At 47.7% G+C, this 13652-nt stretch overlaps 1 protein-coding gene and 1 long non-coding RNA gene across 3 annotated transcripts in view; one reads left to right on the top strand and one right to left on the bottom strand.

Moving 5' to 3' along the window:
- DLGAP4 (DLG associated protein 4) overlaps window positions 1-7243 on the top strand; it is a 198111-nt gene extending 190868 nt beyond the window's left edge. Inside the window, 3 exon segments of the mRNA XM_019458589.2 lie at window positions 3499-3590; window positions 4490-4645; window positions 5425-7243. Of these exon segments, the coding sequence (XP_019314134.1) occupies window positions 3499-3590; window positions 4490-4645; window positions 5425-5643 (467 nt within the window). The 3' untranslated portion in view covers window positions 5644-7243.
- On the bottom strand, window positions 3844-4490 carry LOC109272493 (uncharacterized). 2 transcript variants are annotated; one of them, XR_008417734.1, is made up of 2 exons: window positions 4131-4490; window positions 3844-4045 (listed from the first exon to the last, which is right to left on the bottom strand). It is a non-coding gene; the product is annotated as an uncharacterized LOC109272493 (long non-coding RNA). The 2 variants fall into 2 exon arrangements; XR_002082490.2 differs by having other exon boundaries at window positions 4135-4490.
- Window positions 7244-13652: the final 6409 nt, after the last annotated feature.

Below are 13652 nucleotides of genomic sequence, written 5' to 3'. Positions count from 1 at the left end.
TTTAAAAAATCTGTTTTGAAGCCTACGGATTTCCCTTTAAGTACGTTAGCCATATCTAACAAGTTAGGATATGTAATATTCCAACTTCCACTGCGATTTCTTTGACCAGTGGGTTACTTAGACATTTATGTTTTTGTTTTTTAAGTAAACTCAGTGCTCATTGTAGGACTTGAACTCACAACCTCAACATCAAGGATCACATGGTCCACCAACTGAGTCAGCCAGGTGTCCCTATTTTATTTGTTTTGAGAGAGAGAGAGAGAGGGAGGGAAGCAAGCAGGGGAGGTGCAGAGAGGGAGAGAGAGGATCCCAGGCAAGCTCCACACCAGTCAGTGCAGAGATCATGACCTGAGCCGAAACCAAGTCGAACGCTCAAATAACTGGGCCACCCACATGCCCCTTTTTGTTTGTCTTTAAACATGAGGTTTATATATCAGAACTTCATTCCTTTTTATGGCTAATATTCCATTGTACAAATATACCATAGTATCCATTCATCTACTTGGGTTGCTTCCACCTCTGACTACTGTGAATAATGCTGTGTGAATACTGGCATACAGGTATCTGTTTAAGGCTGTTTTCAGTTCTTTGGGGTACATACCTACGAGTGGGATTTTTTAGTTATATGGTAATTCGATGTTTAACTTTCTGAGAAACAGCCAGACCACAGCAGCTGCGCTGGTTCACATTCCTACCAGCAATGCACAAGGGTTCCAGTCTCCCCACATCTTTGCCAACATTTGTTTTTTCGGGGTTTTGGTTTTGGTTTTTTGTTTTATAATCGTGGTATCTTACGGTTTTGGTTTGCAGTTCCCTAATAACTGATGATGTTGAGGATGCTAGTGACCATTTGTGTATCTTTGGAGAAAGATACACTGTCTATTCAAGGTCTTGCTCCTTTTTAATTGGATTACTTTTTTGTTGAGTTGTAGGAGTTCTTTATGTTGTCTGGATATTAGCACTTTGTTAGATATGTAATTTGCAAGTAATTTGCCCATTCTTTGGGTTGTCATCACACTTTCTTCATGGCATCCTTTGATGCATAAAAGTTTTTAGTTTTAGTGAAGCCAAATTTATCTTTTGTTGCCTGTGCTTTTGGTGTCTTAAACTACTTCCCAATCCAAGGTCATGAAGATATGCTGTTTTTATCTAAGAGTTTTATAGTTTAGCTCTTAGATTCATTCTTAAGGGTCCAACTTCATTCTTTTGCTTGTGGATAGTTCTCCCAGCACTCTGTGGAAGAGACTGTTCTTTCCCATCCACACTCATTCTGGAATGACAGAATTTCTGCACCCAGAGAAACTCAGTCAATAATTTTCCATTGTTATAGTCAAGAAATTTGCTGTTTAATTCATTTCTTTAGCAGAAAGATTCCTTTGGCTGCTTCCCCCCCCTCCCCCCCCCCCATGTCTTCCATTTTACTATAAATGTGAATTTGCTTGGGATTCATTTGGCTTCCTGACTCTGTCAGGTGTCAGTAGCCATTTCTGGAAAATCCTAAATTACAATCTCTTTGAATGTGTCTTCTCTTCCATTCCATCTGCTCCCTTCTGGCAGAGCTAACAGATGTACACTGTGGCCCTCATTCTTTTCCATGGCTCTTAGTCACTTTGTAAATAGTCTCTTCTTTTTCATATTTAGTTGCTTCTTTTATTTCTTAGAAAATGAAGTACCCAAGTGCAGTCTTATGGTTGGGAATTCTCCGGAGAATCTTTCCCTTTTATTCCTACTCTACTGTAGACCAAACGTCTCTACCACCTGCCTTGAGTGGGAGGTGGGAGTGGCTCAGTTTATTCCCAGCAGCTTAGCTATTCATTTAAAAAGACATCTCGTTTTGTCATCAAGCAATTTGAGTGTTTCGCACCAGGAGCCTTTGGCTCCTGTTCCCTCTCCTAGTCCTGACTGGCTGGCAGCAGGGTTTATTCTTTGTGCTGCTTCCCAAGTGGTCCTTGTTTCTGTGATGGCCTGATTTTTCTCTTGCACTAGTCCAGACCTCAGGTTTTATCTCCTTCCATTGTCTTATATCTCTTTTCAGAGCACCTCCATCCCTGCCTTCAGCTACCGGTTTACATATCAATGGATAAATGTCAAGCTTTTCATCGTTTTCTAGCAAGAACTTTCTGGTGAATGTTCATGTGCCATTTGCTGTTCCTATATCTGTTCAGCTCCTTTTAAATCACTGCTTTCCTAATGAGGCAAAATTCTTCCGTAATGAGCTCCTGTAAGTAGATCACCGTGGGAGAGGGACCACACCAGCAGGAGCTCCGAAGGCACAGGGATGGGTGCCATCTTCAGCCTTGTCTTCTCCCCTGGCAGTGACCGAACTGCTTACAGTGCAGAGCCCCCCACCCCTTGGTGCTGGACCAGGTTCGGGAAAGCTCTTGCCGCAGTCCATACCCCCTTTTTAAATTTCAAATAAGAGATTACTGGCTTCTCAAAACTGCCATCTTTATCTAGACTTGCAATCCTTACAGCCCTCCTCCTGGGGCTACTATCACAGGTGGGGCAGGCAGCCTACTTCACACCCAGCGCTGCTGGATTTCTGTTTGCTCTTTACTCTGTTTTGCATTGCAGTGATTCTGCGGGGGTTGGGAAGTGGTGCTCTCTTTAGGCCACAACTTTATTTTTTTTACTTTTTTTTTTTTTTTTAAGTTTATTTTCAGAGACAGAGTGAGTAGGGGAGGGAGGGGAAAGAATCCCAAGCAGGCTCTGCACTGTCAGTAGAGAGCCCGGTGCGAGGCTCAAACTCACGAACCTGAGCTGAAATCATGAGTCAGACGCTTAACCAACTGAGCTATCCAGGCTCCCCTGTGCCACAACTTTAAAACTAGAAGTCACACTAAAAGATCAATCTTATATTCCTGGGCTGAACACGTCCTGGTTAACTCTCCTGTTAAGATTCTATTTGCTTATATTTTATTCAAGACTTTTACCTTTATGTTCAGAACAAAAGCAGTCTATTTTTGGCATGTCCTGTCTGTTCTTAGGGCTCCTGAAATTAGCGGTGTCGTTTCCTGTGTTTATTTACTCTCTGGAACAGTCTGAATATATAACACCAGGATTATCTGTTCCTTGAAGGTTTTGTAAAATGACACCTGTAAAACTACATAGTTTAGCTTGGTTCGTTTTTCTGGGAAGACTTTTAACTTATTCAGTTTTTTAAAAACAGCTTTGGTGTAATAAGATTTTCTGTTTCTTGATTCTGTGATAATTCATGTTTTCCTGGAAATTTTTTCCATTTAAACTCAGTTTTCAAATTTATTGCCATAAAATATCCTTAGGAACTAGGGGATGGGGTTCGCTTTATCTGTATTGCTTGCATTTTTTTGCCATGAGAGCTTCATGTGTGAATAAAATGAAGACCAGATGGCATTCACCAAATGATGACTGATATCCTAAGGTGGTGGGGAGGGGAGTAAGAGCAACAACCCTGATCCTGCCTTCTACCCCAGCAACCCCTGTGCTCTGCTCAGTCTTTCTCCACCTTCTCTTTCTCAGTTTTAGGGAAAGTCCTCAGTGCTGTGGGCAGTGCCCAGCTACTGATGTCCCAGAAATTCCAGCAGTTCCGGGGCCTCTGTGAGCAAAACCTGGTGAGTGTGGTTCTTCCTCCTCCACTGCAGGGCTGCCAGCCACCGGCTGCCCGCCAGCTGTCCACCTGGATTAGCCCCCCCTCCTCCTCTACCCCCAAGCCTCTGACCTCCTCCCTAATATGGAGAAGGTGCTGGTGACAAGTGTCCATGCCCAGCACAAGGGAAGGGCCAGGGATGGTCCTTCCAAATTTCTACTACTTCTTGAAATAGAAAAGTGAACCCTCTGTGAAAAGAGCCACATGAAACTTAAAAATCTCTTAGCATTGATTTATTTATATTAAACATCCTCTAAGAAGATGGGTAAGAACTAAAGACATACCACCATGAGGCTTGGTGGTTTGCTTTTTCTTTCAATCTTATCTCTCAGGAGGGTAGCTTTTCCTGTGGAAGCCTCTCCAGACGGCCAGGGGTGGTGTGCTCCTAGGGCTGGAGGACAGTGGCGTTTGTCTCCGGACCTGCAAGGGTTTGGGGCTTACTTGGCTGGGGCAATCACCATGAGGAATATGTCCCCAGAGAACCCCACGGATTCTGTAATCATACCCACCTGGCAGTGATCCTGACTTCTCCCTGCCTCACTGTAAGACCAGGGCCAGGAACTTCTTCTTTTGCAGAACAGTTTTCTGCCCGGCACACATTGGGAACACGGAGGCCTCAGTCCCATGTATGTGCCGGGCCTGCTCTCATGATGGGACTCTTTCTCTCAAAGATCTGCACCATCAGATCTGGCAGTGAGCAGGAAATGGCTTCCTTCCCTCATATAGATACTGACCGTGAGAACAGCAGAGCACGACTAGGCCTCAAGAGACCCTAACCAGGGCTGGCAGGGGTGGGGTACTTGGGGTGGGGTGCAGGACAGGCCTCTGCCTCGTTTGCCCCACTGATCCCCACCTCCCCCACAGAACCCTGAAGCCAACCCGCGTCCAACAGCCCAGGACCTGGCAGGGTTCTGGGACCTGCTACAGCTGTCCATCGAGGACATCAGCATGAAGTTTGATGAACTCTACCACCTCAAGGCCAACAGCTGGCAGCTGGTGGAAACCCCCGAGAAGAGGAAGGTGAGCATGGAGCAGTGCGGAGGGGAAGTCCAGGGACAAATTCCTGGTCGGCAATAACGCTGCCCACATCGGTCAGTGCTGCTTGGCTCCCTTCTCCGTGTGTCGTCTTTGAGCTGGGGGCTCACGTCCATCAGTGCGCGGGGTCCATGCTCGGCTCTCGTCCAGCATGCCGCTCGCTCTGTGTAGTGGAAGCCGCCCCCTGAAGCATGCCATCCCACCCTGCATGTTAAGAAATGGGGCTCCTAAGAGACACGTGCCACAGCCCAGAGCGCTAGCATAGACGTGGCTGTTGGAACTTTGGAGGCAGAAAAACAGTCCTCCTGGGGCCAGCCTCTTCCCGGAGGCACAGGCTTCCTTCTGTAAAACTGTGGCACCCAGTGACCCCTGTGGTTATTGGACTGTGGCCCTTGTGAGTTCTGATCCCTAGAAAAGCATGTGAAATGTGGCCTGGGAGTCAGAGGCTCTAAACTTAAAGCCCATCTCCAGCCATGTGACTCAGGCTGTCAATGGTTCAATGCAAGGGTGGGAACAGGTGATCTCTCCATCCCTTCCTGCCAGAACACTGTAGGATTCTAAGCTTGCTTTCTGCTCCTATGCCTTGTGCTATTCCCACTATCATCGCTTCTTGTGGCTTTCTGATTCCAAATGTGTGTTGCTTGTGCCCGATGTGGGGAGGCTGGGGTGGAGACTCCAACTGCCGGCAATATAGCGGGTGGTAGCGCCACACAAAAGGTGCACCTTTATTTTATTTTTCTTCCCTCCTCACTGTCTCACTAAAGGAAGAGAAGAAACCACCCCCTCCAGTCCCAAAGAAGCCAGCTAAATCCAAGCCGGCAGTGAGCCGCGACAAGGCCTCCGATGCCGGGGACAAGCAGCGTCAGGAGGCCCGCAAGAGACTCCTGGCGGCCAAGCGGGCGGCTTCTGTGCGGCAGAACTCAGCCACAGAGAGTGCGGACAGCATCGAGATTTACGTCCCTGAGGCCCAGACCCGACTCTGAGACCAGGAAGCGGGAAGCAAACAATTTTAAGTCATTAAAAAAACAAAAAACACAAACTAAATGTGAATGGAACACAATTTTCTCAACCTTTAGGATGGTTATTCTGTCCAGAGACCCTGAGCCAACTTTCAAATTGACACATACAAGGGCTCACGATTTGGCTTTTTTGGGTCCCTCCCAGCTTTAGGTTTATGAAGACTTCATACAAAAGAAAGTCAACAAAAATACGAAACTATAAAACGTTTTTCCCCCTCTTGCTGGCCGCGGTGGACTAGGTAGACGGACCTCGGCAACTCCCGGCCCAGCCTCCGGACTGCGGTCTTTTTACTTGTTCTATCTAACGGGGACTCGCACTAGCTTGTTTACAAGACGAGGACAGTCCGAGGACAGCCTGGGGCCCCTGCCATGTCCTTCCTTCTCCTCCAGCCACCCTGCTCTGACCTTGCAGTTTTCATTCTTACGTTTTTCTCTCTTCCCTTCAGAGCCCACACAGGGGTCACCGTCCTAGCTGTCGGCTTGCTGGTTCTCAGCCCTGTCTGTGGTTGAGAGCCCAGAGGACAGAGGTGGATACGCACCCCTGCCCAAGTGCTCACACACACTCACGTGCACACGCAGGTACAGGCTCCCCACAGCAGAAGCAGCCAGCCCCAGGCAAGGGGGACGGGGGTCCTCGCCTCTCCGAGAAGGGGAGGAGGGTTGAAGTCTTTGGGGAAAAAATGAGATAAAAGCCACAGTTACCACGCTCCAGACTCCCGCCTTTTTCTTCTCACCAACCCCCTGTTCCTTCAGTAAAATGTTTGATTCAGAGTGACTTGCAGGGGACGCTCGAGAGAGGAACCCCATTTTCCAGGGGCTGTCTGTCCCTGGCCAAGCCTGTGTACAGTACCTGAGGGGCGGGCGGCTGCGTCTGTACGTATGTGTACATATGCACATAGACCTTAGAGTGTATATTTAACAAACGCCCCTCTGCTCACCCATGCCCACCAGCGCCGCCGCTGGCTCTCGGGGCACCTGGCAGGAGGCGGGTGTGTGAATAGCATATATTTTTACATGTACTATATCTAGGTGTGTGTACAAGTGTGTGTAAAAATATATACCTTGTGTGTAAGCGGCCTTTTTTTGGTCTCCCACCTGCCCCCTGCCGTGGGCCCATCTGCCCAGCCTCTTGAGTTTTCTGGGGTTTTGTTTTTTGTTTTTTTGGTTTTTTTACCCCAATATTCCTTCTCTCTCCCTGCCTCCCAGCCCCACTCCCAGGGTGTCATGAGCCCTGAGCTGCAATGGCCCGGGCCTGCAGGGTTGGGGGCAGGCAGGGCGAGGGGGAGGCCCAGCCCTCAGCGAGCTCAGTGCACGAGGAGGGCTGCTCTCTACCATGGAGACAGAGCTGGCATTAGAGACGTCCTCGTGTCTGGCACTTGCTGCAGGGGCCCCGGGTGAACTGAGGGCCTGCTCTGGGGCCCCATTCCAGCTTGGCCGCCGTCTGTGACCTTGGGCAAGTCACTTGACCTCTGTGTGCCTCAACTTCCTCCTCTGTAAAATGGGGACAGTCCCTGCCCCTCCCTACCTCACAGGCATGTTGTGAGAATAAATGAGGTAACGTGTACCAAGGGCTCATGGTGTTCTTGCAGCGGGATGGGCCAGGTTGGGGTGAGGTGGGTGAAGTGGACTCCCAAACTCCCGAAGAGACTGAGCCAGGCCCCCTTCCACATGGCAACTCTCAGAGACAGGCGGACCTGAGCGTAAACCGTAATTCCAACTCTAGCACAACCCAGGTCATGGCCCTGGGCAAGAGAACAGCTCTCCATTCCCTCACCTGAAAAATGCACAGCATCTACTTTAACCTGCTTCCTGTAAGAAACAAGTACTTTAACTCATAGTTTCTACGTGAGAGCCACGATGGGCTGCCCTCACCCACAACACAGTCCCAGCTTGGCTCGCACAGCTCCCAGGACGGGGTGCGTGGCACCCCCAGCCGCTACCTCCCCCTGACAGTTACAGGCACTGATTGCACTTCCTGAGCACCTGCTCTCCCAGGCCAGGGCCTGGCAGTCAGTCACAGAATTCATGCTCTAGTTGGGGAGAGAGAGACACTGAACAAATTCCATGTGAGTTCAAGTCTCCAACAGGTGGCAGAAAAGCAAGGCCAGGAGGCTGTGGGAAGCTGTGACAGCGCCACCAAACTGGGCAGGAGCACTTTGATAGAGCCCAGGAGGACAGTGGCTATTCACTTGCTTTGGGGGATGTCGAACCTGGGGAAAGTGCCTTCTGGGCAGAACAACGTTCAGCACCAACGCCCAGTGGTAAGAACATGCCTTTTAGGAAGTTCTTGGGCCAAGCTGAGCTTCAGACACCTGGCCTCCTCACTTGGCCCCACCCAGCTAAGAGGCAGTGACCCCTGGCTCTGGATGCACAGAACTGCCTTCCCAGGAGCTTTGTTCAGGCTGCCTCTGTGGGGCCCTTCCAGAACTCATCCCACCCTGTGGGCCAGACCCCTGCACTCAGAGCAGCATGCCCTCATCTCTGGATCCTGTTAGTGGTGGCTGAGCACCTGCTGACTGTGGGTGGCTCTCATGACATCCTGGGGCTGGAGCCTCCCTGGCCCTACACTGTTCTGAGACCCGGCTGGGGGGTGACTAGAAGGGTAAGTGAAGAGGTTTCAGGTTGCCCTGGGCACTGAGTCAGACATTCAGAGGTGAGCGAACACAAGAGGTGGCCAGGCTGGACTTGAGGGCCACTGTCCAGCTAGCAGCCCAGCTCTACTCCTGACAGGCCTGAGAGGACGAGCATGGACCTTTACCCTCAGGGCCTGAGTGTTTCTGCTACAGCAGGGGAGAGGCCTTAAGGGTTGGATCAGGGTCTCTGGCAGGGATCCTGCACTCCCTATAGCAGAGCACAGCGAGAGGGAAGCACCTGGGGTGCAGAATCTGGGCCTCCACTCCCAGCCCTGCTGTCACCACAGTGGGGGACCCCCCAACCAGTTGAAAGAATTGTATAACAAACACCCAGTCAACTTTTGCCGTATTTGCATCATCCCTCACAGGTACATACAAACATTCCCCCCCTCCCCTGGAGCCGTTTGAAAGTAAGTTGCATACACCATACTTTACCCCCAAACACACCAGGCAACTCCTGAGAATAAGGACATTCCTGCACAACCACAAAATACCATTGTTACTCTCTAATTTAACAAAGGAGTGGTCCACGTGCACCCCTCCTTACCCAGGAGACTGCCCAGGGCCCAGACATTAATACCAAAGCACAGCCACACTCCAAATGCCCCAATAATGTCGTCTATGCCTCTTCCTTTGTACCCACCCAGGATCCACTTAAGGATTATTCACTGCTTTCAGTTATCATGACTCTTAAGTCAGAAAAATCTGAATCAGAAACAGTTTCCCTACTTTTTTGTTTTTCACGACACTGACGTCTTTTACGTGTCCAAGTAACTTGTAGATTGTTGCATGATCTGAATTTATATGTTCTCATGACTGGGTTCAGATTAAATGGTCTGAACAAGAATATGGCTACGATGATATCCCATTCTCTGTGCTTCCATCACGGAATCATCTGTCACTTTAGGGAAAGACCAACAGCAGCTTCCCAGAGAAGCTGGGAATGAGTCCTCAGCCTCTGCATTTCCAAAGCCCCGTCCTTGAGGGAACAGAAAGGATCAAGGGACTGCAGACTGTGGGATGGTGCTGGGGAAGAGGCAGAGGGAGCAGGGAGCCTGTGCACCGACTCTGGGTCCCTGAGAACCACACTTAGGGCCACAGATCCCCTTCCGGACTCCCTACTCTGCCAGGGTCGTGAGTTCCCAAGCCTTGTGTATTCCCTACCAATGGCCTGAGAGCAGAAGGGAATGCCCAGCTGCAGCCTAGGGCAGCACTGGGTTCAGAGGTCTTATGGCCAGGACAGCAGGACAAAGCCATTGCCACCAGTGGCCTGCCAGCCAGGAACCATGTGGACACCAGCACAGGTAAGTGCTGGTGAGGATCCTCAGACCAATTGAGAAACATTCCTACGACCATCACCAGACTGGAGTTTCTAAGAGAAATGTAGAATGAAGTTGTGTCTCCTGAGCTTCGGAACCTGGCTGATCTGAAAACTCACTGTGGCTCCTACTGCCCCTCCTTAAGGCAGCCAGAGGAACTTTATAAAAATCCTGCCTCCACTAGCTCCAGAAGTCACCCTCTCTGCTCAGAAGCCTTTGCAGCCTGCCCAGTGCCAGCAGGAGAAAATCCAGCCCCTTCGCCTTGGCCTCAGAGGCCCCTGCCCCCCTTTCCAGCTGCACCTCCCATGAGATCCCATCCTGAGCTCTGTCCTCCAGCCTCACCTCAGGCCTTGCAGGGACAGCCATGGCTCTCCACAAATGCAGTGAACATTTACTCCTTCCTCAGCCCTCAGGCCAGTTGGCAGTTCCTCAGGGAAACCCTCCCACAGTACCCGGGCCAGGCCAGGTTGATGCAAAACCCCTGCTCTAGACTTGGAGCACAAGAGCCACTTCACTTTTCCTTCTTTGTTTCTGTCACTGATGTGATACTTCCAGCCATATGATTTTAAGTGAATATCTGTCTCTACCAGCAGACAGTAGGCTCCCCGAGGGCAGGAATCGAGTTTTTTCACCAGCCCCAGTGCCTAACACAGAGGGGAGCTTCAAGAACTATTACTTCCTAAATATTTTCCCCCCTTGTTGGGGGAAGGAGAGGTGGGACTTCACAGAGAAGATAATAATTTGAGCTGGGCTTTGAAGGATGAGGAGGAGTTCTCCAAGCTGTGGCAAAGAAAGGCACAATAAGCACAGAGGCAAAAGTGTGAGGCTGCTGCAGCTCGGGCAGGGGCCTTGAATGCCAGGTTAAGTAGTAGGGCTTTCACCAACTTTGAATGGAGCAGGAACATTTCCTTCCACAGAACCCAGCTTCCCATGAGACAGGGGTCCCCTGTCCCAGCCTCCAGGGGGCCATGGTACCCTAGTGACCCAGCCAGCATCAGGGTTTGTCTCTGGAACATGTCTGCAGCACCCAAACCTTAACAGGAAACCTAGGCCCTTGGGGGTCCTCAGCTGCTAATGCCTTCAACTTTCTATAGACTGACAACTCCCACATCTGAATCTGCAACCTGTACATTTCCTTGAACTCCACACTTCCCACTCACTGTGATGTCTAACAGGTGCTATCAAAATGAACATGTCCACCAACTAGTAAACGGAGTAAGAAGGGTCAGAAAGTTGCCACTCAGCAACCATCATAACAATAACTGAATCACCAGTGGGTGTTAAAAGTCATGGGTGACAGTTTGATGAGGAATAGAATATTCGTTCTCCAATGAGCACCCCACAAATTACTTATTAATGAACATACTGATTACAAAAGGGAAAAATGGTAACTTTCTGATGAAGAAAGCTGGCAGACACTACCTTATCTACATGGCCAAACTTATTGCCAATGAGGGGAAAAATTAACATCATACATCTCCTGATAAGACACACTGAGAAGGGCATAACATCATTTCTGTGATATTCCTGTCAAAAATCCATAACTTGAAGCTAATCATGAGCGAGCACCAAGTAACTGGCCTGGACTCTCCAAAAATGTTAATGTCATGAAAAGCAAAAGGTAAGAACAGTCCCACATTGAAAGAGATGAAAGACATCTCAAAAGATGCATAAAAAGCACTTGACAAAACCCAACACCCTTTCATGATACAAAAAGCCAGAACTGAACTTCTCCAAGCTGATAAAGGGCATCCAAGAAAAATCCACAGCTCACATCATATTTAATGGTGAAAGACTGAGCTTTTCTCCTAAGATCAAGAACAAGACAAGGACACCCACTTTACTTCTTCTTCTGTTCAACACTGTAGAGGAGGGCAATGTTGCCCCCAACCAGGGCAATTAGGCGAAAGGATGAATTAACTAATGAATGAATGGCATCTGGATTGGGAAGAAAGAAGCTGCACTATCTCTATTTGCAGATAACATAATGTTTCATATAGGAAATCCTAAAGCATCCATAAAAGAACTCATAAATGAGTTCAGCCATGTTCCTGGAAATAAGATCAATACACAAAAACCAACTGTATTTCTACTAAGATACAATAAAAAACAGATATTCAGTATTTGTCCCTGTTTCCTGGCACATAGCTCCTAAAACCCTTGGGAATCTCTGAGATGATGAAGGGTCTTCTCATGCTAATTAGAAGACTGGTGGTTGGGGACCCCTAGGAAGCTTCAAGGTAGGGTCTGACTGACAGGGAGACCAGGGCATGATTAGAGGACTTGGACTTTCAACCTCACTTCCCCAACCTCCAGGGAGGGAAGAAGGGATGGAGATTGAGTCAATCAACAACCAATGATTTAATCATGCCTGTGTAAGGAAGCCTCCAACAAAACCCCTACACAACAGGGTTTGGAGAGCTTGGGTTGGCTGGGACGATGGCATGCCTGGAGAGGGTGTGGAAGCTTTCCCCACCCCCACCTTGCTGTATGTACCTCCTGCCATTTGGTTGTTCCTGAGTTGTATCCTTTACAGTAAGCCAGTAACAGTAAGTTTTCCTGAGTTCTGTGAATTCTAGCAAATTATTTATCCTTGTGGGAGGATGCAGGAACCCCCAGTTTATAGCTAATCAGACAGAAATGTGGGTAACCTGGAGACCTAATATTTGCATATGGCATCAGATATGACAGCAATCTTGTGGGATTGAGCCCTTAAACCTATGGAGTCTGACACTAACTCCAGGTAGTCAGAATTAAAATTGAACTGAATTGTTGAACACCCAGTTGGTGTCCAGAAAACTGGAGAATTGGTTGGTATAGAGAAAATACCCACACATTAGGTGTCAAAAGTGTTGTAAACAGTCCAAGTATAGGGAACACTCTAAAAATAAACTTAAGGAAACAATTCCATCTACAATACCATCAAAAATAATAAAATACTTAGGATAAAGTTGAACAGAAAAAGCATAACCCTTGTACAGTGAAAACTACACAACATCATGAAGAGAAATTCTGAAAGATCGAAATAAAGGGAAAGACATTTCACATTCATGGATCTGAAGACTTCATATTAAGGTGGCAATACTCCATTATGGTACTGGTAATACAAATTCAACAATTTTTAGCAACCACCCCCCCTACCTTTTATGCAGAAATTGATAAGCCGATCTTAAAATTCATATGAAAATGCAAGAGAATCTAAAAAGCCAAAACAATCTTGAAAAGGAAGAACAAAGCTGTATGACACATTTCCTGATTTCAAAACTTACTACAAAACTATAGAAATCAAGATTGTGTGGTGCTGGCAGAAGGACAGACAAATCTATCAATGAAATAGAATTTAGAGTCCAGAGAGAAACACACACATTTAAGGAACTGATTTTCAACAAGGGTGCCAAGAACTTCAATGGGGAAAGAACAATCTTAACAAGGCGTGCTAGAACAATTGGACAGCCAAATGCAAATGAACAAAGTTGCACCGTTACCTCACCCACACACAAAATACACTCCAAGTGGATTAGAGACCTAAACTTAAGAGTGAACACCATAAAATGCTTAGAATAAAGCACACAGGTATAAACCCTCATGACCTTGGATTCAGCAATGGTTTCTTGGCTAGAATGCCAAAGGCACAAGAAACCAAAGGAAAAAAAAAAACAGATAAACTTCTCAAAGTTAATAACATTTGTGCTTTTTGAAAATATCAAGAAAATGAAAAGATAACCCACAGAATAGGAAAATACATTTACAAGTCATATATCTGCTAAGGGTGTGATAGCCAGAATATATAAAGGACCTTTGCAACCCAACAACAAAAAGCAAACAACCAGATTTATGAGCAAAATATCTGAATAACCATTTCTCCAAAGAAGATATACAAATGTCCAATAAGCATATGAAAAGATGCTCAACACAGCATGTCATCAGGGAAATGCTAATCAAAACCACAATGAGCTACCACTTCACACCCACCAGGATGGCTGGAAGACAAGTATTGGTGAGGTGGTGGGGAAACAGGGGT

The sequence above is a fragment of the Panthera pardus genome, unplaced genomic scaffold (genome assembly GCF_024362965.1).
Source record: "Panthera pardus isolate Hobbes unplaced genomic scaffold, ASM2436296v1 HiC_scaffold_25, whole genome shotgun sequence".
NCBI lineage: Eukaryota > Metazoa > Chordata > Mammalia > Carnivora > Felidae > Panthera > Panthera pardus.
Note: the sequence above shows the minus strand (reverse complement) of the source record. Positions and strands in the feature narration are given on the sequence as shown.